We start from the raw sequence: 22,523 nt of genomic DNA, 5'->3' as shown, positions 1-22,523 counted from the left end.
AGAAGATAAATAGATGAACACACACACAGCTTAGAAATTATATTACCAACACAAAAAAGGATGGCTTTAAGATGCATACAAATATGAATCAGCCTCCAAAATGCAGCCAAAAAGTGAGCACATCAAGCAGTAAATTACCAGCAATATGCATTGGTGATTCAAAATAAACCTAAACCTAAAATTTTCTATGAACTTAGGGGCTATGGTGACTAATTTTGAGTTAATCTTACCAAGGGGCTATGGTGATTCAAACTAAACCTAGAACATTCTATGAACTTAGGGGATAAATAAGGTTGTAGAACTCTAAATGGAGAGGGGGGTTAGTTAAATTAACGTTTCATTTTGCGAGGAGTGTTCCTCATTTTAGTTGCAGATTTCGTTGACTTTAAGTTTTTACCTTTCAGGGTCGGTGTGAACTTATCGACATCGGAATCATCGTCATCACTTCCATCATTTTTCGACTTGTGCTTGCGTTTCTTCTCTGTTCCGGTGCAAATAACAATTTTCCTTTCGTCCTTCTGCTCTGTTGGTTCATGGTCATCCTTTGGCCTCCAAATGAAAAGGGATCTGAGAGAGCAAGCACAACAAAAATGCTAATAGCATTAATGGATAAACTTGTAGGGGAAGAGTAATCTCTCGACAACAAGTGAGAATTGAATAGTTGAAGTATAGAAGATTTCTTATAGACAGCTTAATCTATTAAAATTTGGAGAGTTCCAAAGCCAACTATCATGATAACATTCTGGGAAGAGTGTGTGTATGTGTATATATATTATATATATAGAAATGAATTCATGTCAAACCTTGAACTCCCAGACGCCAAAACATCATCCCGTGGATGTAGCTTGTTCACTGGACTAATTGTGGTTATGTTCAGATCCATTACCTCAGCGACTAATTGCCCCGTGCTGACGTCAATAAAATCGATGGGATGCAAGGCAATTCCATTATAGTTTTCACTTATGTAGCGACCGATAACCGCAAGCGATTCAGATGGGTCCTGCATTGCATATCAAATTGAAATTCCCTAAGGAACAGCAAGGGGGAAGGATATATATATATATATATATATATATATATATATATATATATATATATATATAGAGAGAGAGAGAGNAGAGAGAGAGAGAGAGAGAGAGAGAGAGAGAGAGAGAGAGAGAGAGAGAGAGAGAGAGAGAGAGAGAGAGAGAGAGAGAGAGAGAGAGAGAGAGAGAGAGAGAGAGAGAGAGAGAGAGAGAGAGAGAGAGAGAGAGAGAGAGAGAGAGAGAGAGAGAGAGAGAGAGAGAGAGAGAGAGAGAGAGAGAGAGAGAGAGAGAGAGAGAGAGAGAGAGAGAGAGAGAGAGAGAGAGAGAGAGAGAGAGAGAGAGAGAGAGAGAGAGAGAGAGAGAGAGAGAGAGAGAGAGAGAGAGAGAGAGAGAGAGAGAGAGAGAGAGAGAGAGAGAGAGAGAGAGAGAGAGAGAGAGAGAGAGAGAGAGAGAGAGAGAGAGAGAGAGAGAGAGAGAGAGAGAGAGAGAGAGAGAGAGAGAGAGAGAACAAATATCAACATATATATAAGTTGATGCGAGATTATATCACCTTTGGATCCCATTCTGCTCGAAAAGGAGTCAAATGTCGGTTAAAATCATGACTGTGCACAATTTCTCGACTAGGTGAATCCAAGTTGCCAAATATAGAGTCCCATACACGAATGCGGTTATCCTGAGCCGTTGTAAGAATTTTGCAACCGGAGATGGGAGAAAAATAAGCAGAATTTACAACACGTCTGTGTGCTAGATCATGCAATGAAGAACCAGCTACTAATTGGCGAATGTCCCATATTCGAGCCTGATATCCAGAAGCTTTTTGTGGTTAGCATGATGGACAGTAACATGCAATCAAATATTGGAAATCTTTGAGCCTGATATCCATAAATTTTTAATGGAAATATGAAAATGTAGTATTTGTAAGCAAATGATAAAAAAAAAACTGCATGTCATTTGTTGCTTATCATATATGTTCTTATTAAAGGAACTCTATCCATCACACATGCACAATTACGGTGGAACAGAACAAAAGATTTAAACAAATAATACAAACGATCAAATTATCTTACAAAATGATCATTTCCACAACTCAAGAGAAGATCAGGTTGAAGAGGATTAGAGTGCAGTCCAACAACTTTGCTACCCTTCTTATGGATCAAAACAGCCTGCCCAGATTTGTTGTTTGACCTTGTATCCACCCTAAGTGTATCATGTCTCATAAGCAACTACGTTTTAAAAAGAAAAAGAAGAAAGATGCATCTTTGATCATTCAAACAGAAAAAGGAAAGAAATCACTTACAAGTATAGAAAACCAAAATTGTCAGCGACAAACACAGCGTGCTTCTCTGGGTTGATATCCATGCCATATAGCATCCTCCAATTATTAGGGCCCTATAGAAGACAACACTAAAATTACAGCTATAATACAATCATGATTACACACCCCTGCAGTCATTCTAACTGATATTCCCATCCCCCAGGAGTTTATATATAGATGTTTGGAATTCGAAATGATGTACTGTCACACTTGGGGGAGTGCTTGTAAAATATGAATACTGAATTCCACGAGGTATTTCTCTAGAAGACCTTTATTTCTAACCTTACAGAGGAAGAAGCGATCTAAAAGGAAAATTTGATCGAGGCAATATGGAAAGGAAAAAAAGGGTTATAAAGACCTGCCAACCATCAGGGTTGAGGTTCATTAATGAAGAAGAAATTCCAGTCTCCATATCTGTGCAACTAATGGTTCCATCAGAAGATGCTGCATATATCATACCGTCATTTGTAGGACTGAACCTGAAATAATTTGGGTGTCATGTTTCCATTAAAAATTGAGTGCGGTTTACATGATATAACTTAACTCCAGTAAAGCAATTTCCAATGAGCAAGAAAATGAGATAAAAATCAGAAACTACGTGAGAAGATTATTACCTCATGTTATTTACGATACAAGAATGTATATTTCCATAGACTACCTTCTCGTGCACTTTATCATAATCCCAAACTCCAACTTGTCCTTTCTGAGGTAATATATAAGACAAGGAAAATGGAAAGAAAGGAAAAAAAAATGAGAATCAGGTTTCTACTCGGAGGTTATCGAAAAGGCTAACAAATGAACAGAAACTGGGCTATTTAGTAAACCAGTATAGATCAAATTCACCTTGTCTCCAGATAAAAGAAGCCGGTTGTTTGTAGGATGGAACTCCAGGCACGTTACACGTCTACTATGGTACCTTATAACTGCACAGTTCACTTGATCTGGGATCACATATGCTGGTTTGATCTACAAGATACCATAAACCAGTCAAACTGACAGAAATTAGCCCGTGATTTCGAAATACAGCTGTATAACAACCATACACATATAGCATTCAACAAACAAGTAATAAGAAGGCTATCAAAGTCCTGCACACCTGATCATCTAAAGGGGACTGGTTTTTTTTTTCACCTGATAATGTTAAGTCTTCATGCCAGCATAAGGGCACTTTCACTGAACGACTACTTGGCCTTATAATAGTTGGACGCAGAGAAGTTTAAAAATTTGTGACTACAATCATTTTTCCATTACCATTACAACCAATCCAATAGGAAAAGGTTCTTTGGCATTCTGACCGATTACTCCGATTAGTTGAAACATTGTTCCTTACAAATATATTCCATCTACCACTGATAACCAGCATATAGAAAAGCTAAATGTTTCATAAAAGTAAATAATAACAATAGGAACTTTGTAATTTATACAGCATAAAAATTAGGAGAATTCCATGTTTTGAATCTCATAATAAAAATGCATGACCTACAATAATCCAATTTGATAAGCAAAAAAGGAGAGAGGCACCTCGCAGCTAAGAGTTTGATAGCTTAGAGCTGATGAATTACATTAAAAATAAAAATAAAAAAACTATTCCCAGGAATCAAAACTGAAAGAAGAAAATAAATATTACCAAGAAAAGTAGAAACGGACTTACAGGAGGAATATGCGGCTTAAACTGCCGCTCAAAGACATATAAAAGTGCATTACGAGTATTCTTATGGGATGCTGGAATGACACCAAACTCAGTAGCCACCCGATGCGGGCATGACATTGTTGTATGCCCTTCAATTAGTTGATAAATCACAAGTAATAGAAGACCCCAAGTCAGAAAATACCATAAAGATGGGATAAATAAAACATTAAGCATGACAAAATGCAGAAGACCGTACAAAATTATGTTAACCCCCATATAAGAAGGCAGTTCATCTTAGATGAGAACTAAATAAATTTCATAGTTTTCTTCCAAAAATTTCCCTCTCGATTTTCTACATAAAGCTCCTTGTCATCCTCATTAAAAATTCTAACGCCGAGCTTTCCCACATTATAGCATCTAACGCAAGTTAATGTTGCAACGGCTTGCAGACAATGTATAAAATTCTAGCAGTTCAAATGTATAATTGACGAATCCAATCCGCTAAAACTCTGTTTGAGGAACACACTTCTCGAAAATCATCCAAATTTAAAAAATCAACCGATTGTTGCATTCGGTTCAGAATCGGAAATCCCAGCAGGCGAAGTGAAACAAGAAACTAAACGTAAAAGAAACAGAAATTTAAGCGCTCACCAGGCATCTTGCAGAGAAAACATGGTTTCATAGGGCAATCTATGTACGTAGCCCCTTTAAACCCCGCTTCATGACCAGTCCTTTTACAAACCTAAAGAATCAACCATAATGTTATTATTTTTTAAAATCCCCCGCCAATAACACGAATGATCAAAGCCTTCACCAGTGATCGACAGAAACGAACAGAAAAACCTCGAATCGAACACTTACTTTGCACACTTTCTTGAGACTGATAGTAATGGGGGCTTTTCCCTTATTGTTGGACTCCTCTTCAATCCTTTGGCCATCATTTTCGGAATCTTTACCATTCTCCCCTTCATCTTCGTCTTCGTCGTGAAGAGGTTCTTCATCGTCGTCTTCTTCCGACGAACTCTGCTCGGAGTCGGTGTCCTTCTCGATTATCACCCTGGGAAATGAGAAACTTCTCGTCGTCGGAGCCATTTTCAGGGTTTTTCGACATCTAGTCTCGGGGATGCGGCTATAAGCGCCATTGCAGTATTCAATGGTGGCGGGAGAATACGTGGCGCTCAACCGGCCGCTTGGCCTTCCCCTGCCCATGCGTGAATCTCTCTAGAATACGGCGTCGTTTAAAGATCTATTTTCTTTTAGAAAAAAAAAAAAAAAAAAAAANTTTTTTTTTTAAAAAAAAAAAAAAAAAAAAAAAAATCAACTTTTACCCTTAAACAAATTATTACGACAAGATAATAACTTTTTACCGTTTTTGTTTATTTTTTCTTTACACTAAAAAAGAAACATATTATTTTATGTTATGTCCCAAACTACCCTTAAAGTTTCTTTAATGGGGAATAGAAATTATTTAAAGAAACATTTGGGTGATGTCATATGCATATAATGACACGTGGCGGTGTAGTGACACGTCTCAATGCAGACAAAATAAATATCTCCCATATTTTCTAAAAAAAAAAAGAAAATTCCTTATTAATCCATAAAGAATTATGTGATAATTTTATTTACCATATTTTATTAGATAAATAATTTTATTTAATTAATTTTGAGTGGTTGAAATATTGATGATTATTTATTTAATAAAATATTATGACTGATTCAAATTATTGAATGTAATTTTCTTATTTAATTAATGCAATTTCACGCTTTGATAATTATTTGATTATGAAAGGTTAATAATTGAATCTAAATGAATGGTCATTGAAATTCACCCAATACCAGCCCAACCAATGGAAGGGCATCACCGGTATTTTACATCGAGTCATTTTCCAGTCCTGAAAGGGCAATATGGTCAAATAAAGGTAATTTGTGGTTCAATTTTTTCAAACAAAAAATAAAAATTCGTTAATTTTAAAAAGTCACGTCGTATAATTTTTTTTAATGAAATTTTATTTTTAATATTCGAATTTTAAGTAAAAAACAATTATAATTATTTTCGAATAATATAACAAATACCAAAAAAAACACCTAGAAAGTTCTTTTTTTCTTTTTTTTTTCTTTCTTAATTTTAATTTTTTTTTCCTTTTAATTTGTTTTTTTCTTAAGAACACCTAGAAAGTTCTATTCCTTAATAAAAACATTTGAGTTCGCTATCAGCTTGTAAGTAGAAAGTAATTATTGATAAATTTGAGAAGATCTTAAACGGCGTGCAGAGTCAACTAAAAGACTCGATCGAGTCGTTCTCTTGACTACATGGAGAGATGGCTAAAAGCTCGGGCATAAGCATAATTCAGTCTAGCCACTCATAAAAAATCAAGTCAACTATCGCAATCACTGTAAATTTTAGACCGTTCGACTCGAAATCAACCAATACTATTAAGCAGCAGCCTAACTATAGAGATAGAGTTAACGGTTAAGATATTTTTCACACAGAGTATATGATCCTGATCTCAAGACAATTAAATTTGAACTCGGTGTAGGTATATACGATATTCCACGAGTGCAAATGTCCAAATAAACTCTAATCATCGACGCTAAACTCACGCGACATACAAACCACAAGGTAAGTCGTTGAAAAAATACCAAAAAAAGAAAAAACATCAAAATTATAAGATCAAAATTTAAAGAGGAACTGAAAATGACAAATGTGGTTTCATTATCACAAGCAATAGACACTCCAAAGAGTATAAGAACCAGAAGCCTCTCATGGCAGATGTCCGCACCCGAACTCCACTTCTAATTATACAAACAAAAATAGAAAAATAAATAAATAATTATATATATATATATATATATATATATATATATATATATATATATATATATATATATATATATATATATACCGGACTAAATTAAACAGTTAATTATTCAATTTACATATTAAAATCTATAGACTTACTTAATTGAAAATTAAGAACATAAAATTTAATTTAATTTTCAAAATATTAATTATTAAGAATTAAAAACAAATTAGAATAAAATTATATAAATATTGACATTTTTGTATTATTATAAATAATAGACAATGATGTTGTTGAATTATTTTTTTTTTAATTTATTGTTCGATCATAAATCAGCGTTCTATATTAATTGCGGATTTGATGAGAGAACGGTTAATTAATAAATAAAATCGAAAAATCAAAAGCAAATTGGTAAGATTCTCACGGAACGACATCACAGTCTCCACTTGTGGTGTCGTTTTAATTGTCTCTATCTACAGACCTAATTGATTTAAGCGCCCATAGCCGATTCGAACCTGCGCAAGTTTTTGGAACTCACAATTCCTCTCTTCTTCTTCTAATTCCGGCAATGTTTTCCGTCCGCTTCCCCCTCCCGATCGACAACCTTATACCGCCGCCTAAATTCGTTTTCGGTTGCGCTTTTCCAAAGCCCTATGTCTCCGACCGTCGCCGCTTCTCCAATCTCCGACTGAGAGCGGCGGATGTAGCCGCGCCGACTGCGGAGGAAGCGGCGTTGCCTGCGGGCCTGCAGAAGGAGTTCCTGCCGAGACACGTGGCGGTGATTATGGACGGAAATGTGCGGTGGGCAAGGCGGATGAAGTTGCCGGACTCGAAAGGGCACGACGCCGGCGTACGGTCGTTGAGGGAGATGGTTGACCTATGTTTGGAATTGGATATTCCTGTACTCACCGTTTTTGCTTTCTCTTATGATAACTGGCTTCGCTCTAAGGTCCGTTTTCCCTTTTATTTTATTTTAAATCTTATTTTAGTCCGTATAATCTTTATTAAATTATAAATTAAATTAAATATTTTAGGATAATTTTTAAAATTACAAATTTTATTTGAGTTTTTGAATTACTAGAGATACAAATTTAAAAATTTATAATTTTTTTATGCATAAAATTTAAATTTATATCTAATTTATCAATTAAATTTTATAATTTTAAATAAATTTCATAAATTTATTACATAAAATTAAATTTTCTTGAATTTGGTTTTATTTTATGGATTTTTATCTCTAAAATTTAGAAATAATCAAAATGTCTAATAAATCTTTAAATTTTAAAAAATATTCGATAAAATATCAATTTATTTCCTCCATTAAATAATTATTTTCTTAAAAAAAATTACCAATATATAAAATGTAAAACATTTTTTTAATTATTATTATTATATAAATTAATTATGTCTTTTTTGTCGGGGAACAGCGGGAGGTCGACTTTTTGATGTTTTTATTCGAAAGAGTTTTGAAGTCTGAGATGGAAAAATCTTCGCGGTAAATTCTACGCTCCTCTCCCTCCAATTTTTCTATTAATATTTTAATTAAATTAATTAGTTAATTAACCAACTAATTAATTGCGTTAATTAAATTAATAACAGGAAGGGAATTAGGTTATCGGTGATTGGGGATTTATCGCTGCTTCCCAAATCCCTACAGAAGCTAATAAACACGGCGGTGGAAGAAACAAAATCCAACACCAAACTCCAACTCATCGTGGCGGCGAGTTACAGCGGAAGATACGACGTCGTTCAAGCCTGCAGAAGCCTCGCCCGGAAAGTGAAGAACGACGAGATCCAAGTGGAAGACATCGACGACAGCCTGATCGAACAGGAACTGGAAACGAAATGCACGGCGGTTCCTCACCCCGATCTCCTCATCAGAACCAGCGGCGAACTCCGAATCAGCAACTTCCTGCTCTGGCAATCGGCGTACACCGAATTCTTCTTCACCGAGACGCTCTGGCCGGATTTCCGGAAACAGGATTTCGTGGAGGCTCTGGTTTCGTATCAGACCAGGCAGCGGCGCTACGGCGGAAGGCAGTCTTGATTGATTTCGTCTCCTCCGTTTTCCCGGAAACACTGGATCAAATAAATACTCTTTTACTGTACACATCAATTGGTTAATAGAAATATATATATATATATATATATATATATATATATATATATATATATATATATATATATATATATATATATATATATATATATATATATAATGTTAACGACACCATAGGAAATGAAAGCAGAGATGTAATTTCTAATTTTTATACGTATTAATAATAATTTCGGTGTTATATTAAAGTTTTATTATATATATATATATATATTTTTTGGAGAAATTATTAATGTATTTTGGAAAACAATAAAATTATTTTAATAATTTAAAGTGTGAATTATTTGACATTTTTTTAATATTCGCAAATTTATTACACAAAAATTTAAAACTAAAAATTATCGTTTTGGTTATATTTTTGGTGATTTAAAAAATTATAATATTAGTAATTTATTAAATATATAGAAAAATATCTCTGAATTTTATATTTCTTTTTCAATATTTATAAATTTTTAAAAAGTTTAAAAATGCTCTTATTTTTTTTTTTTTAAATATATTTGGAAATTGAAAATTTCTTAATTATCTTTAATTTTTTTAAATTTTTTAATATATATATATTTTTTTAGTTTAAAATATAATAATAATAAGAAAAAAATTAGAAAGTTCCTAACCGGCGGATACGGAGAATAGCCTGCGCGCGCTTCGCCCTAGTTCGACTTCGATCCCCTTTCGGGAAGAAAACCCTTCGGCGCTCGTCTCTCTGCCCAAGGGAAACTAGAGAGGATCTTGATTTTGATTTTGATTTCGGTTTCGAAGTGGGCTATGAATCCTCTAACCCTAGTCAAACGCATCCAGAAAATCAATTCTCAGGAGGCCTCGCTTGGGATTTCTGAGGAAGCCTCATGGCACGCCAAATACAAGGATTCCGCCTACGTTTTCGTTGGAGGCATTCCTTACGATCTCACTGAGGGTGATCTCCTCGCCGTCTTCGCCCAGTAAGTTCATAAGTTTATCTGTTTTCTCCTCATCAGCGTTCTCATTGTGTTCTTCTGTGGCTCTCTGTTCTGATTGGGTAGTTTACTAAGTGGAACATTGAGCTTCTATGCTGGATCTGCGTGTTCGACAATGAAATGATTTATTCTCTCCCTTAGGTGTGGTCTCGTAGTTCGAGTAGCTTCTGAAATGAAATTTCCGAGGTTTTGCATAACTAGAGGATTTTTGTTAGAGAGGGAGTTGATGTTTCAAGTTGTGTAGCTTATGTGTGACCGAATACACTAATTGAGCTCGTTCTTGCTAGTCCATTAGGTTTTGTTGTTCCTTGCTTGAGAAAAAGTTTCTCCCTCCCTCGCCTCCCATCTCTCTGAAGGATCAGGCAAGTTTTTTTTAGCTACTTTGCTGAATTCATCTTCCTTGTGATCTCGAAGGGGCAACCATATGACAAGATGTTTGGAGATACCGTTAGAAAGTGCAAACCTCCTCGATGGTATGATATTGTCCACTTTGAGCATAAGCTCTCATGGCTTTGCTTTTGGTTTTTTTAAAAGGCCTTGTACCAATGGAGATAGTGTTCCATACTTATTAAACCCATGATCTTTCTCTTGATTAGCCAATGTGGGACTACTTCGTTCAATATTTTACAACAATCTTCCCCTTAGACAAAGTACACCATAGAGTCTCTTTTGAGGCCTATAGAGCCCTTGAACAGCCTCCCCTTAATCGAGGTTCGACCCCTTTCTCTAGAGCCCTCGAACAAAGTACACCCTTTGTTCGACACTTGAATCACTTTTGACTACACCTTTGAGGCTCACAACTTCTTTGCTTGACACTTGAGGATTCTATTGACATGGCTAAGTTAAGGGTATGACTCTGATACCATGTTAGAAATCACGAACCTCCACAATGGTATGATATTGTTCACTTGAAGCATAAGCTCTCATGACTTTTCCTTGGGTTTTTCCAAAAGGTCTCATGCCAATGGAGATAGTGTTCGTTACTTATAAACCTATGATCTTCCTCTTAATTAACCCATGTCTCAATCAGAAGCTTAGTTGCACAAAACCATTCTCTTCTCCCGGAGCTAGCCTTGTAGTGCGTAAAGCCTCTCGAAGATTAGTGGGGTAGGTTGCAAGCATAATACAAGAAGGGCTCTTCGGTATCTTGGTAGTTGGTATATATGTGTGCGTGTGTGTATAATTACATTCCTTCCAATCAATAAAAGAAACATCTTCATCTTCCTTGCCCTTTCAATGTTTAGCTGCCTGTAAATGCATTTTTAACGTAGCATATTAGCTGTGGATTATTTTTTTTTCATCTGAATATTGAAATGTACTTGGACGAACAGGTATGGAGAGATTGTTGATGTTAATCTTGTCAGAGACAAGGGTACAGGAAAGTCGAAAGGCTTTGCCTTTGTTGCATATGAAGATCAGAGAAGTACAATCCTTGCTGTAGGTTGTCTTCGGATCCTTGCTCTAGATAGTTCATCGTTATATGGGAATGAATGCAGATTTCTAATTAATGGTGTTTGTCCCTTTCAGATAATTTGAATGGTGCACAGATTCTAGGTCGAATCATTAGGGTTGATCATGTGACTAAATATAAAAAGAAGGAAGAAGAAGATGAAGAAACCGAACAAAAGAAGAGGGAAGCTCGCGGTGTTTGTCGTGCATTCCAAAGGGGTGAATGTACCCGTGGAGCTGGGTGCAAATTCTCTCATGATGAACAGGTACGTGTGAGACTTCCTATTGTGTAAACTTACTCTAGAAAGTGTAAAAGAGGATTTAATGCCTGACAGTTGGTTAGTGGGGAGGAGGGATGGTGCCATGTATAGAAATGGAATTGGTTTTGTAGGGGAAGTGTGAGATCCCACATCGGTTGGAGAGGAGAACGAATAATTCCTTATAAGGGTGTGGAAACTTCTCCCTAGCAGATGCGTTTTAAAACCGTGTGGCTGACGACGATACGTAATAGACTAAAACGGACAATATCTACTAACGGTAGGCTTCGGCTGTTATAGGAAGTCAGTTAGTTTCACGGGATTTTAATTTACCTTTAATGTTACTAGCTGGCTGTCCCTGAGTGAAAGAACTTTTGACATACTATTTTCTTTACCATGCTTGGCTTAGAGTTTTAGCTTCACTTTAGAAATTTAATGCATCAAGTTTTTTATTATTCAGAGAGCTGCGAACACGGGCTGGGGGGCGGCAGAAGATGCAAGTTCAAAATGGGGACATGACAAGTTCGATGATAAAAAAGATCGTGATAGAGAATTGCGTGCGAAAGGAAGGAAAAATAGCGACGACTTTGAAAGGAATCCTAGGGAAATAAGTGGGAGGGCGAGGCAGGAAAGTAAACTGAAAGGCTGGGATGATGGTAAAGAATCCGAGCTCAAGTCGAGAGAGAATCATGGCAGGAAAGATGAGAAGAGATTGAGCAGACACGATCCTGATAACAATCGTGAACTGAAGTCGGGAGATGATCATTATAAGAGGGAAGAGAAGAGATCTAGAAGGAACCATGATGATAGTGAGAAAGAAGAGAAGAGATTGAGAAGACATGGTGATGATGATGATAAGACGAAGTTAGAAGATGAACACCATAAGGAAGAAAGGAGATCGAGAAGGAACCAAGACGACGAACTCCCACCGCATTCGAGAAGAGACTACAATACAAGGGAAGAAGATAAGTCAAAAAGGCACGGTGACGAAGAGTTTCAGAAAAAGCCGAGGGAAGACGAAGATGATAGAAGGGAAAGAGATAAATCGACAAGACATCGCTCAGAATCACATAGGCGGGAAAATCCAGATGAGAAGAGGGATTCTCGATCCTCTTATGGTCGGGATCATTCTCATAGAGAAAGAAACGAAGATCGTCATAGATAAGCACCGCAACAAATCGTTACAGTTAGTCCTGTCTTGTTAAACACAAATCGGTTTTCTTCCGATGGGCTGTTCGGTTTCCTTGTATTGTAATAGGAACTCTTTTTTGTTACCTCACTAGCTTGAAACTAAGCTTTATTTGTCTATCAAACGGCTATGATCAGAGAGTGAAGTTCTTTGGGCTGTTGGAATCTTAGCCTTTTGTAACGATTATGCGCATTATTTAAGTATGGGATCACAGATATGGTTGGCTGTAGAATATATGGATAATTTCATTTCAGTTGTAAGAATATTCTTCCAAAGTTATTGATAGCCATTCAGGGTGCCAAATGCAATGTGGATGGCGTCGCATCCTTTTGGTATAATCTTGAGATATATCTTTAGATTGAATGTTACTATCTATCTGCCATGAAACTGTAATTAAAATTCAATCCAAAATGCTGAGACATAGTTCATTGATTATATAAATTAAAATGCATTGTCATTAATAGTTTCGTTAATGTCTATTTTCATTACTAAAAAGTATGAATATGAGTTCGATTGCTACAACAAATTCAAGTGTTAACAAAATAAAAATGATGTGAATATCGTCGCAGTTAATGGAACCTAAATTAAAATTTATAATGCTTTGTTCTTATCTTGCGAAAAGAAGATAGATTAGGGCTTTGATACCTTGCATTTAGCCAGCAGATGATTCATTTTGTCCATTTTGCACGATCAATTGAGCGAAATTCAAGGCCAAATCTGGTTTCTTGATTGGATATTTCACATTCTATATTTACAATAATCGGTTTCCAGTGGCAAGCGATTCATCATCTTCATCACGGCTTGCCCGACGGAATTATTGACGTTGCTAGGATTCGATAACAATGGTGTCAATGCCATAGCTGCATAATTTATTACGTTAAGAAGTAATTCGTAAATCCTAGTGTCCTATGCGAGAAGTGTACTGTTGAGGATGCCAAATGATTTCTCGATTGATCCTGGAGGCTGGAACTCCATGTGAGCATGCCCTAACTGTAAGGAAGATCGAATCGGTTTACAGGTTTCTCCAGACTGATATAGGTTGATTTGGAAGAAACAATTCAGAAAAAAACAGATTGATAAATAAAAATCGTGAGGGAAAAAGAATGATCTGAGAAAAAACGTCATCAATCAGTATACTAAATCAGAATTTAAACACACTACGGTAATTGGAGATCAAATACAGAAGAAAAAAACGAGCAAGGATGATCGTCTGCCTGATAGAAGTTTTGGAACCAAGGAGAAAACGAAGTAGAGGAGATTCAGTTCGATTCACATCATCACCATAATTTTAACAACATGAAAGAAGGAAACAGAGATCGATAGTACCAATTCGACAAACGGTATTCATCCCGCAACCATCCGAGACTAAATCTCGCCTCGTTACTGTACATAGAGAAAGTGAAGGACGAAGAAAAGTCTTCAACATCGGAATCATCGCCTATTATCGTAATCAACGACTTCAGATTCGGTAACCGATCGAGAATTCTGAACTATTGAGCGACCGATCGAATTGATCCACTCCTCCTTTTCGCGCTCCGACTCAGCGATGAAGTACATAGTGTCATGACCGGTGGTGGAGAGCTCGAAGGCGCAGGGCTTATGGAGGATATCCTCGGCGCCCTTGACGGTGAGGCAGGTGTTGACAGGGATGACGCCGCGTGGAATGGAGGCACGAGTAACGATAGAGTCCTTAAACCAGAAGAGTTTACCTTGTTTCAGAACGAACCATCGGCGACGCCAGGTTTTGAGATATTCGCCCTGCTTGTTGAGCCAGCCGGCGCGCTCGGGGCTGGTCCAGAATTCAACGCCTTTGTAATCATCCGGACTCGGATCTTGGCCAGTCGCCGCTCGCCACAGGCTCTCCATCCTACCGGAGATCGTCGGCCGCGACGGAATCGGAGGGAGAAGGGGAGAGAGACAGAGAAATGTTTGTATTGATTTTCTATGCCTCTAGGGCGGATGTGGTTGCGAATGGGATCTAGTAGTGCGAGACTCTTGCTTCTATTTATGTAATATATATATATATATATATATATATATATATATATATTCCAATTTTTTACGTATTTATTATAGAAATTAGCTGTCAGTATTGACTTATTGACTACCGTAAACGGTGTCGTTTTAAGGCGAACTCACCCTCTTAACAAAAACCAGGCTGTATTGCTTTGTTTTCTTCTTAATAATAAAACAAAGCTGTTGCGTTGTTTCAAGCGTGAAATTTCCTGATTTAAAATAAAACAATTTACTCATTTTTCAATTAAAAAAATATTTTCTACTAATAATTAGTGGGACTATGGAACAATATATATTTATTTTAATTTAAAAAATAATAATGATTAATATTACAATTTTAATTTCAGGAAAAAAAATCTTCAGAAATTTAAAAGTTTAAGAATAGTGGAAGAAATGTGATTAAGGGAGGAAGAAACAAGTATTATTCTAGAGGATTGTTGGGAGTCACGATAGCTAAATCATGGGTTTATAAGTAAAGGAATACATCTCCTGGTATGAAACCTTTCGAAAACGCCTAAAACAAAATCATGAAAGCTTATATTCAAAAGTGGAGAATATCATACCAATTATGGAAAGTCGTGACTTCTTCCATATTCAATTAAAGTACATTTATAATGTATATATTTATAAATTAAAAAGAAGAAAACTTGTAATAACAACATTGAATTAAATCAACAAATTATTTAGTTTCTTTTAATGAAATACAAATGGACTAGCTTTTCATGTGCTTCTCCAACTGGTTCCCCCAACCTTTTTCAGACCCTGATGTATGGATGGCATCTATAATAAGAATGAATGAAAAGGCAGAATTCCTTGTCTCAGCTCATACGAATGTAAAGGAATACTTTGGTATTATGAACTTAAACTCTTTTTCTAATGTTTCATAATTCAGTTTATACCTTGAGTGGTGAGAAAAAGCCAGAAACTAAGGTGTTCATCAGCACCAACCAATCTATACTCCATATCGAGACGCCTAATTTACTGCAAGGCAATTTCGAAAGAACCGTATTCCCTGATTCAAATACACAACCATCTCGCTTAACCACTAAAGGAAGACAATAATAAAGTTGAGAATGATCAAAGGCAACAAAAAAAACGAGTCTAGCATGTACCTGTAATGCGAACATGACATCTGCTTCGTCGACTTTCAGCAACACTCGCCTCGTCTTATCGTCTCGAGACTGGCCGAGTTTGAGAAGCCCCTACGAAGTTCAATCACAAAAGGTTTGAGAAATTGAGTTCATCCCATCGCAGATAAGAGTGTCGAGTTCAATGAGTGTCGGTTTGGGCCACTACCTGGTCGTTTAGCACTGTGAACATGTTTGAAAGTTCTAAGGTTCCCACTGGCGGAATTAGTGTTGATTTGCAGATGTCTACGTATGATTTGTTTACCTGGGATTAAATGTAACAGTAAGAAACAATGTTCAATCGTTGTTTTGTCTTTAGAAAAAGTTATCTCAAGAGGAACGGAGAGAACCCACCTCTCCTATGGTTGTATCCTTCTTTCCTCCACGAACGAGTTTCACAACAGAGCATAAAATAATCTGGATACAATGTCCATAAGTTTAGAAGGAAAATATTTCAAGAACATTCAAACAATCACGTTTCACCTAATCTTTGCTACTCGATTATGATGGAAAACATGTAGTTCAATCCCAAAAAGTCAATTATTTGGTATCAGAACATTCGAGCAATCCTCTCTTTTTTTAAAAAAAAAAATACAAATGATAAATCTACAAATTTTTTAATATATTATTACTTGGCCATTTATTTAGAGATTCTGAATTATACCTGTTGATGCTGAGGAAGAGATTGTATGGTTTCCACTGCTGGTGATTTAAAAGTCTTGGATAAGGCAACAGCCATATGGTCCAACCTCACCTATAATGCAAACAGTTACCACCTTTTCTTTTACGAAAAATCTTTCAAGAGTTCAAGAAAGTATGGAATTTAGAATGGACAAATAAGATATGGAAGATTTATCGTGGCAATGACGAGTACTTACAATCTGAGACTCCCGACTTTTAACAATCTCAGGTGCTGAAGCATCACATGCTATATGGTCTTCCTCCTTAGAGGATGCTTTATGTTCCGCCTCTAACAAGTCAATGGCATTTCTGTTTAAAGAAGATTTTAATTACATATTAGTGCTACATGAATTATAGTGAAAGTTCAAACAGATGGGAACACAATAGCAAAAAATGAAATTATTTGAGAATATGATTCGAGCTTTGCAATTGTTGTACAATGATATTATGTCACCAACTCGGCGAATACTGAAAATAAAATTAAAATGTGTCGATACATCAATGTATCCGTAAATCAGAAGTAAAAATAATTTAATTGTTAATTTAATTTTAATTAATCATGAATTCTCATCTTGATGTTTGTAGGCAATGGTATAACCAAGTTTTATGACAGTGACGTTGATGAATTTAAACACACTGACCTGCAAACACAAAGAGCTTTTCTCATATCTCCAGATACAGCTGCAACTTTCTGCAATGTATGAATCAATTGAAGGATCAAACTTACATTCACATGCCATATAGATCAATAAGCAGCAAACTAATTATGAACTAGTTATGAAATAGACAGTTAATTTTAACAAAACGGAATCATAAATCAATGATAAATGGAAAATCTAACATTCACAATTGGGTTTTAAAATTTTAGTTAGTAATTTAAGCGTAGACTGCAAATCAAATAAGATGATTAGTAGACCAGAATGATCTTTTAGAAAGAACATCATTATCAGGCGGGCCCTTGTTTATGCTAGATAGATTCAACCTAAGCATCATTCTTAAGAACAAAAAATTTGAAGAAATTATAATGTTTCTAAGTTGTGAGCATGTGGGGTTTAAAAGATACATAAATTATAAGTGAACTAAACTAAACGATCCTGTTTCCTAAAAATCTAAAGATTCCAATGCAAAAATATCATCAAACGTACTCTAGCACAGAGCTCCAGAGCTTGCGGCTGAAAGACAACGAAAGGAAGCACCTACAGAGAATATTGCATAGCATATGTCAAAGAAGTATAAAGAAATATTGATTGAACAACTAAAAACAATAGAAAGTAGTGTTAAAATATGGAGAATGAACTTACAATTAACCGTTGATGAAGAATCTTGAGGATCTGTTCCTTGGAATAAGCCCTATAAGTTATGACCGGAGGTTTGCCTAGGAAGGCAATAGGCAAAATCAACGATTAGTATTATGTGTACTGCAGTTAACTACTGTATTTTTGTTAAATATGGATCAATACTATAGGACCATAAGCTAAACTGCACATCCCCTTGTAACTCACAATTCAATGCCTGAAGTCTTGGAAGGAAACGATCTGCTAAATCAATAGCATTTGCAATTCCTACAAAATACGTTGAATATCAATCTACTGTGTTAATTTATAATCCAAGAAAGAAGAGAAATGAGAGATTCTAAGTATCACTGTCATAGGGATACCTATCAAAATGCATCTTGAAAATGGGAAAGTTGTGAGCATGAATAGATTATGTAGCACTGCCTTATCCTTTGTAATTAAATAATCCAATTCATCAGCAATTATCAACCTGATGATTTAAGAAAAATGGCGTGAGAAAATGTTGAGATGAAACTCAAATTGCAACAAGTAAGTTTTTACATCATCTTCGTGCAAGATGACTCTGCCTTTTGGGAGTACAAGCTTTGAAGATGTTGCAAGGGTGTTAAAGAGCCATTCCTTTTCTTTTGCGGTTGGACTTCCCCCATTATCTACCAAAAACAATTAGCAGATAAGCATATGAAACGCTAAAAGGGACAAATATTTTAAGTTTTTTACATCCATACCTTAGTGAAAATGTCTGACGTCTTAGCTAACGAAGTGCAGTTGATGGACAAAATGTCTGGCAGCTGAAGACCTGACTGGTAGCATGAAGAATATTTGAATGTGTGATGAATTGAATCTTCAACAAGCAAACATATTAGCTTAAACTTGAACAGAATACTGCATATATCTCATGAAGGGACTTCACCTAACAGGTAAGAAAGCCTACCTCTTTCACCCAATCAGCCAACTGCTCTTTCACTTTTTCCATGGACAAAGATTTGCCAGTTCCTGGACACCCGCAAACATACAAACTACCAGCTTTTTCTTGCTCCACACAAGCCTTGCAGAAATTTAAGATTCTGCTCTGTTCATCCTCGCGGCACATGATTGTAGTTGGAGCTGTCGATACGTGCAATGCTTCCTTTGCTGATTTTATATGTTGGGTATCTAACAAATTGGAAAACAATATATGAAAACCTGTTTGAAGTGCAGGATAAAGATAATTGCGTACTGCAACTTCGTGCTACCATCACAAGCTAATCCTCACCTTTAGGATTCCAATCTGGTTTGACACTGGGGTTCTTGAACAAGCATTTTATCGGTGACATATGTAATTTAGGAAAGCCATCATTAAACGTTTTCCCATCGCTCTGCATATGGTCAAAAGAAACCTGTATTATTGTATTTGCAAGATATCTCCAATTGGTGCAACATTTGATCACATACGAGGCTAAGAAATGATGCATTCATTGCAGAAGATCTTCAATTAATTTGTGATATCTAACTAGACTAAGAAACTTCAAAATCTTCCAATTAATTTACTCATCATCATATCCGATCAAAGAATTATAAGAAACCTGAAGAGAGTGACAAAATGCATCCAAAAAATGGCTGTTCTGAATCGATAATGTCAAACTTACATGTGGAGGGCTCTTTGGACTTGAATTGAGACACCGACGAGGCGATTTCCAATTCATCGGCTCAGAGACAGGGCTTTGTTGTCTCTGCGCATCACCGGATCTCAGTTTCCGCTTGGGAGGAGTTTTCTCCATAGCAGATGCATCAGTCACTCTCGCAACCATGACATCGTCCAATTTCGTTCCATTCTCAATCTTACAATGACTTCCTCGAGTAATGGCTGGCATTCTTTTGATCTTTGACAGATATGGATCGGTATGGAGATCGATCTAGGGTTTGTATGTTCTTCGATTGGGAAGATTCTCTGAGAGAAGAAAGTAGTTGTGTTTTTAGCGGGAAACTGATAGGTGTGCAGTGATTTTCCCGCTGGTAAAGAGTTTTAAACGGCTTTGTAGTAACTCATTGCCGGATAGCCTATTTCGGACCTTGTGGTTCTTGGGCCCAACGTCCAAAAGATCCGGCCCATAAAAATGTTCATTTCCTGGCCTCATTTATATCTATTTAAAATAAAATAGATATAAATAATAATTAAAGTTTGAATATTATGGGAACAAAAAAAGAAAAAACAAGCGCTTGGATTGCCCCACCCTCTCAGCGATGGCAACTCCAAATTGACGAAATTGACCCAACCCCTTGCCTCAGATATTTTTGTTATAATTTCTTGGACCAAAATACCCCTTTATCCATTTATTTGTTTTTTTATTTTGTAAAAAAAGTAAAAATAAAAAAGCGCCCTAATTCATTCATTCAATATTTCTTTATAACAAGCTGGAAACCTCTCTTTACTAGACGCATTTTAATATTGTGAGCCAAAACGAACAGTATCTACTAGCGGTTGACTTTGGTTATCACGAATTGTATCAGAAGGGGTTCTGAGTGGTGTAACAGCGAGGATGTTGGGTTTGGGGTGAATTGTGAGATCAACATTCCTTAAAAGCGTGTGAAAACCTCTTCTTATGATGGATTGGGAGATCTCGATAGAAAAGTGTGTTAGACGAACACGACTCCCCACAATGGTATGATATTGTCCACTTTGAGCATAAGCTCTCATGGCTTTGCTTTGGGATTCCCAAAAGGCCTCATTCCAATGAAGTTAGTATTCCTCACTTATAAACCCATGATCATTCCCTAAATTAGCCGATGTGAGACTTTCATCATCCAACACCTCCCCTCGAACAAAGCACGTCTCCCCTTAATCGAGGCTCGACTCCTTTGGAGTCTTAGTCATTTTTGACTGCCTTCGTACCTTCGAGGAGGCTTGACTCCTTTTTTCTTTTTGGAGTCCTTTGTTCGACATTTGAGGATTTGCCAATCTATTGGCACGGCTAAGTTTAGGGCATGGCTCTGATACCATGTTAGACGAACACGACTCCCCACAATGGTATGATATTGTCCACTTTGAGCATAAGCTCTCATGGCTTTGCTTTGGGCTTCCCAAAAGGCCTCATACCAATGGAGAGTGTATTCTTAGATTATAAACCCATGATCATTCCCTAAATTAACCGATGTGGGACTTTCATCATCCAACACCTCCCCTCGAACAAAGCACGCCTCCCCTTAATCGAGGCTCGACTCCTTTGGAGTCTTAGTCATTTTTGACTGCCTTCGTACCTTCGAGGAGGCTTGACTCCTTTTTTCTTTTTGGAGTCCTTTGTTCGACATTCGAGGATTTGTCAATCTATTGGCACGGCTAAGTTTAGGGCAGGCTCTGATACCATGTTAAGTCAAAAATGACTAAGACTCCAAAGGAGTCAAGCCTCGATTAAGGGGAGGCGTGCTTTGTTCGAGGGGAGGTGTTGGATGATGAAAGTCCCACATCGGTTAATTTAGGGAATGATCATGGGTTTATAATCTAAGAATACACTCTCCATTGGCATGAGGCGTTTTGGGAAGCCCAAAGCAAAGCCATGAGAGCTTATGCTCAAAGTGGACAATATCATACCATTGTGGGGAGTCGTGTTCGTCTAACATGGTATCAGAGCCATGCCCTAAACTTAGCCATGCCAATAGATTGGCAAATCCTCGAATGTCGGACAAAGGACTCCAAAAAGGAGTCGAGCCTCCTTGAAGGTACGAAGGCAGTCAAAAATGACTAAGACTCCAAAGGAGTCAAGCCTCGATTAAGGGGAGGCGTGCTTTGTTCGAGGGGAGGTGTTGGATGATGAAAGTCCCACATCGGTTAATTTAGGGAATGATCATGGGTTTATAATCTAAGAATACACTCTCCATTGGCATGAGGTCTTTTGGGAAGCCCAAAGCAAAGCCATGAGAGCTTATGCTCAAAGTGGACAATATCATACCATTGTGGGGAGTCGTGTTCGTCTAACAAAGTGTATGATTTTTCTTAGATTGTGAGATCTCATGTCATGTAAGTTAGAAAAGGAGAACGAAACACATTTCTTATAGAAGCTTCTCTTTTACAACTGGAGACTCGAGATGACAATATTGATACGGGAGCACGTAAACGCTAATTATCTTAAATATTTTTAAAAATAATTATTGAAAAAAAAAAGTGGTTTATGTGGAGAAAATTAGGAGGATGAGAAGGAAATGGAGTGGATGAGGAGATAAGGAGATTGGCGTGGCATAGGCGTCGGAGAGTCCCTGTCGGATTAGAGGGCCATGTGGGTGTGTTCATAATTGCCTGGCTCTTTAAGCGCCCTTTGAGCCTCCCTCTTTCCCTGTCTGTTGCTCGCGATGCGTCCTCCCATCAATTATCCACCATTTCCTCTCTATCCCTTACCCTCCTGTCCCTGTCTTTCCTTTGTTAAACGAACACGACTCTTGTATGATATTGTCCACTTTGAACATAAACTCTCATGTCTTTGCTTTGGGCTTCTCAAAAGGTATCATACCAATGGAGTTAGTATTTCTCACTTATAAACCACTTTAAACATAAGTTCTCATGGCTTTGCTTTGAGCTTCCTAAAAAGCCTCATAACAATGGAGTTAGTATTTCTCGCTTATAAACCCATTCATCATCCAACACCTCCCCTCGAACAAAGCACGTCTCCCCTTAATCGAGGCTCGACTCCTTTGGAGTCCTTTG

At 36.8% G+C, this 22,523-nt stretch overlaps 5 protein-coding genes across 7 annotated transcripts; 2 read left to right on the top strand and 3 right to left on the bottom strand.

Annotated features, from left to right (window-relative positions):
* Positions 1 to 10: 10 nt before the first annotated feature.
* LOC111484454 (protein DAMAGED DNA-BINDING 2) lies at positions 11 to 5,124 on the bottom strand. The gene is made up of 11 exons (XM_023131062.1): positions 4,832 to 5,124; positions 4,622 to 4,712; positions 3,992 to 4,119; positions 3,184 to 3,306; positions 2,955 to 3,043; positions 2,699 to 2,819; positions 2,323 to 2,414; positions 2,093 to 2,222; positions 1,576 to 1,824; positions 804 to 1,000; positions 11 to 567 (listed from the first exon to the last, which is right to left on the bottom strand). Exons 1-11 carry the CDS (start codon positions 5,060 to 5,062, stop codon positions 330 to 332), a joined length of 1,689 nt encoding a protein of 562 aa, XP_022986830.1. The 5' UTR covers positions 5,063 to 5,124; the 3' UTR covers positions 11 to 329.
* Positions 5,125 to 7,271: 2,147 nt separating this feature from the next.
* LOC111484510 (dehydrodolichyl diphosphate synthase 2) lies at positions 7,272 to 9,032 on the top strand. 3 transcript variants are annotated; one of them, XM_023131145.1, is made up of 4 exons: positions 7,272 to 7,720; positions 8,199 to 8,263; positions 8,368 to 8,900; positions 8,969 to 9,032. In XM_023131145.1, the coding sequence occupies exons 1-3, from the start codon at positions 7,340 to 7,342 to the stop codon at positions 8,816 to 8,818; spliced, it is 897 nt and encodes a 298-aa protein (XP_022986913.1). In that variant the 5' UTR covers positions 7,272 to 7,339; the 3' UTR covers positions 8,819 to 8,900; positions 8,969 to 9,032. The 3 variants fall into 3 exon arrangements, with proteins under 3 accessions (XP_022986913.1, XP_022986914.1, XP_022986916.1); XM_023131148.1 differs by having other exon boundaries at positions 7,274 to 7,720; positions 8,199 to 8,266; positions 8,371 to 8,900; XM_023131146.1 differs by lacking the exon at positions 8,969 to 9,032 and having other exon boundaries at positions 8,368 to 8,901.
* Positions 9,033 to 9,481: 449 nt separating this feature from the next.
* Positions 9,482 to 13,040, top strand: LOC111484487 (zinc finger CCCH domain-containing protein 25). Its single transcript, XM_023131117.1, has 4 exons — positions 9,482 to 9,822; positions 11,169 to 11,278; positions 11,365 to 11,552; positions 12,004 to 13,040. Exons 1-4 carry the CDS (start codon positions 9,650 to 9,652, stop codon positions 12,706 to 12,708), a joined length of 1,176 nt encoding a protein of 391 aa, XP_022986885.1. The 5' UTR covers positions 9,482 to 9,649; the 3' UTR covers positions 12,709 to 13,040.
* A 796-nt stretch (positions 13,041 to 13,836) lies between these two features.
* On the bottom strand, positions 13,837 to 14,727 carry LOC111484542 (pleckstrin homology domain-containing protein 1-like). Its single transcript, XM_023131194.1, has one exon. It carries the CDS (start codon positions 14,596 to 14,598, stop codon positions 14,164 to 14,166), a length of 435 nt encoding a protein of 144 aa, XP_022986962.1. The 5' UTR covers positions 14,599 to 14,727; the 3' UTR covers positions 13,837 to 14,163.
* A 670-nt stretch (positions 14,728 to 15,397) lies between these two features.
* LOC111484463 (cell division control protein 6 homolog B-like) lies at positions 15,398 to 19,823 on the bottom strand. Its single transcript, XM_023131080.1, has 17 exons — positions 19,477 to 19,823; positions 19,104 to 19,206; positions 18,783 to 19,003; positions 18,577 to 18,651; positions 18,392 to 18,501; positions 18,214 to 18,320; positions 18,059 to 18,118; positions 17,858 to 17,931; positions 17,702 to 17,752; positions 17,198 to 17,247; positions 16,754 to 16,865; positions 16,540 to 16,629; positions 16,230 to 16,292; positions 16,045 to 16,140; positions 15,861 to 15,950; positions 15,648 to 15,760; positions 15,398 to 15,528 (listed from the first exon to the last, which is right to left on the bottom strand). Exons 1-16 carry the CDS (start codon positions 19,699 to 19,701, stop codon positions 15,722 to 15,724), a joined length of 1,566 nt encoding a protein of 521 aa, XP_022986848.1. The 5' UTR covers positions 19,702 to 19,823; the 3' UTR covers positions 15,398 to 15,528; positions 15,648 to 15,721.
* Between the last annotated feature and the right edge of the window lie 2,700 nt (positions 19,824 to 22,523).

The sequence above is a fragment of the Cucurbita maxima genome, unplaced genomic scaffold, assembly GCF_002738345.1.
Source record: "Cucurbita maxima cultivar Rimu unplaced genomic scaffold, Cmax_1.0 Cma_Scf00009, whole genome shotgun sequence".
In the NCBI taxonomy this organism is placed as follows: domain Eukaryota; kingdom Viridiplantae; phylum Streptophyta; class Magnoliopsida; order Cucurbitales; family Cucurbitaceae; genus Cucurbita; species Cucurbita maxima.
The sequence above is the reverse complement of the archived record's forward strand: the minus strand, read 5'-3'. Positions and strand labels throughout refer to the sequence as shown.

Coding starts and splice junctions, on each gene's coding strand:
- LOC111484454 (XM_023131062.1), bottom strand. CDS start 5,062: ATGGCTCCGACGACGAGAAGTTTCTCATTTCCCAGGGTGATAATCGAG. Junction 4,713..4,831: donor GTCTCAAGAAAGTGTGCAAA/GTAAGTGTTCGA, acceptor TTGATTCTTTAG/GTTTGTAAAAGGACTGGTCA. Junction 3,044..3,183: donor TTCTTTTATCTGGAGACAAG/GTGAATTTGATC, acceptor ATATTACCTCAG/AAAGGACAAGTTGGAGTTTG.
- LOC111484510 (XM_023131145.1), top strand. CDS start 7,340: ATGTTTTCCGTCCGCTTCCCCCTCCCGATCGACAACCTTATACCGCCG. Junction 7,721..8,198: donor ATAACTGGCTTCGCTCTAAG/GTCCGTTTTCCC, acceptor GTCGGGGAACAG/CGGGAGGTCGACTTTTTGAT. Junction 8,264..8,367: donor TCTGAGATGGAAAAATCTTC/GCGGTAAATTCT, acceptor TTAAATTAATAA/CAGGAAGGGAATTAGGTTAT.
- LOC111484487 (XM_023131117.1), top strand. CDS start 9,650: ATGAATCCTCTAACCCTAGTCAAACGCATCCAGAAAATCAATTCTCAG. Junction 9,823..11,168: donor CTCCTCGCCGTCTTCGCCCA/GTAAGTTCATAA, acceptor TTGGACGAACAG/GTATGGAGAGATTGTTGATG. Junction 11,553..12,003: donor AATTCTCTCATGATGAACAG/GTACGTGTGAGA, acceptor TTTATTATTCAG/AGAGCTGCGAACACGGGCTG.
- LOC111484542 (XM_023131194.1), bottom strand. CDS start 14,598: ATGGAGAGCCTGTGGCGAGCGGCGACTGGCCAAGATCCGAGTCCGGAT.
- LOC111484463 (XM_023131080.1), bottom strand. CDS start 19,701: ATGCCAGCCATTACTCGAGGAAGTCATTGTAAGATTGAGAATGGAACG. Junction 18,119..18,213: donor TTCAAGATGCATTTTGATAG/GTATCCCTATGA, acceptor CGTATTTTGTAG/GAATTGCAAATGCTATTGAT. Junction 16,293..16,539: donor CTCTTCCTCAGCATCAACAG/GTATAATTCAGA, acceptor CATTGTATCCAG/ATTATTTTATGCTCTGTTGT.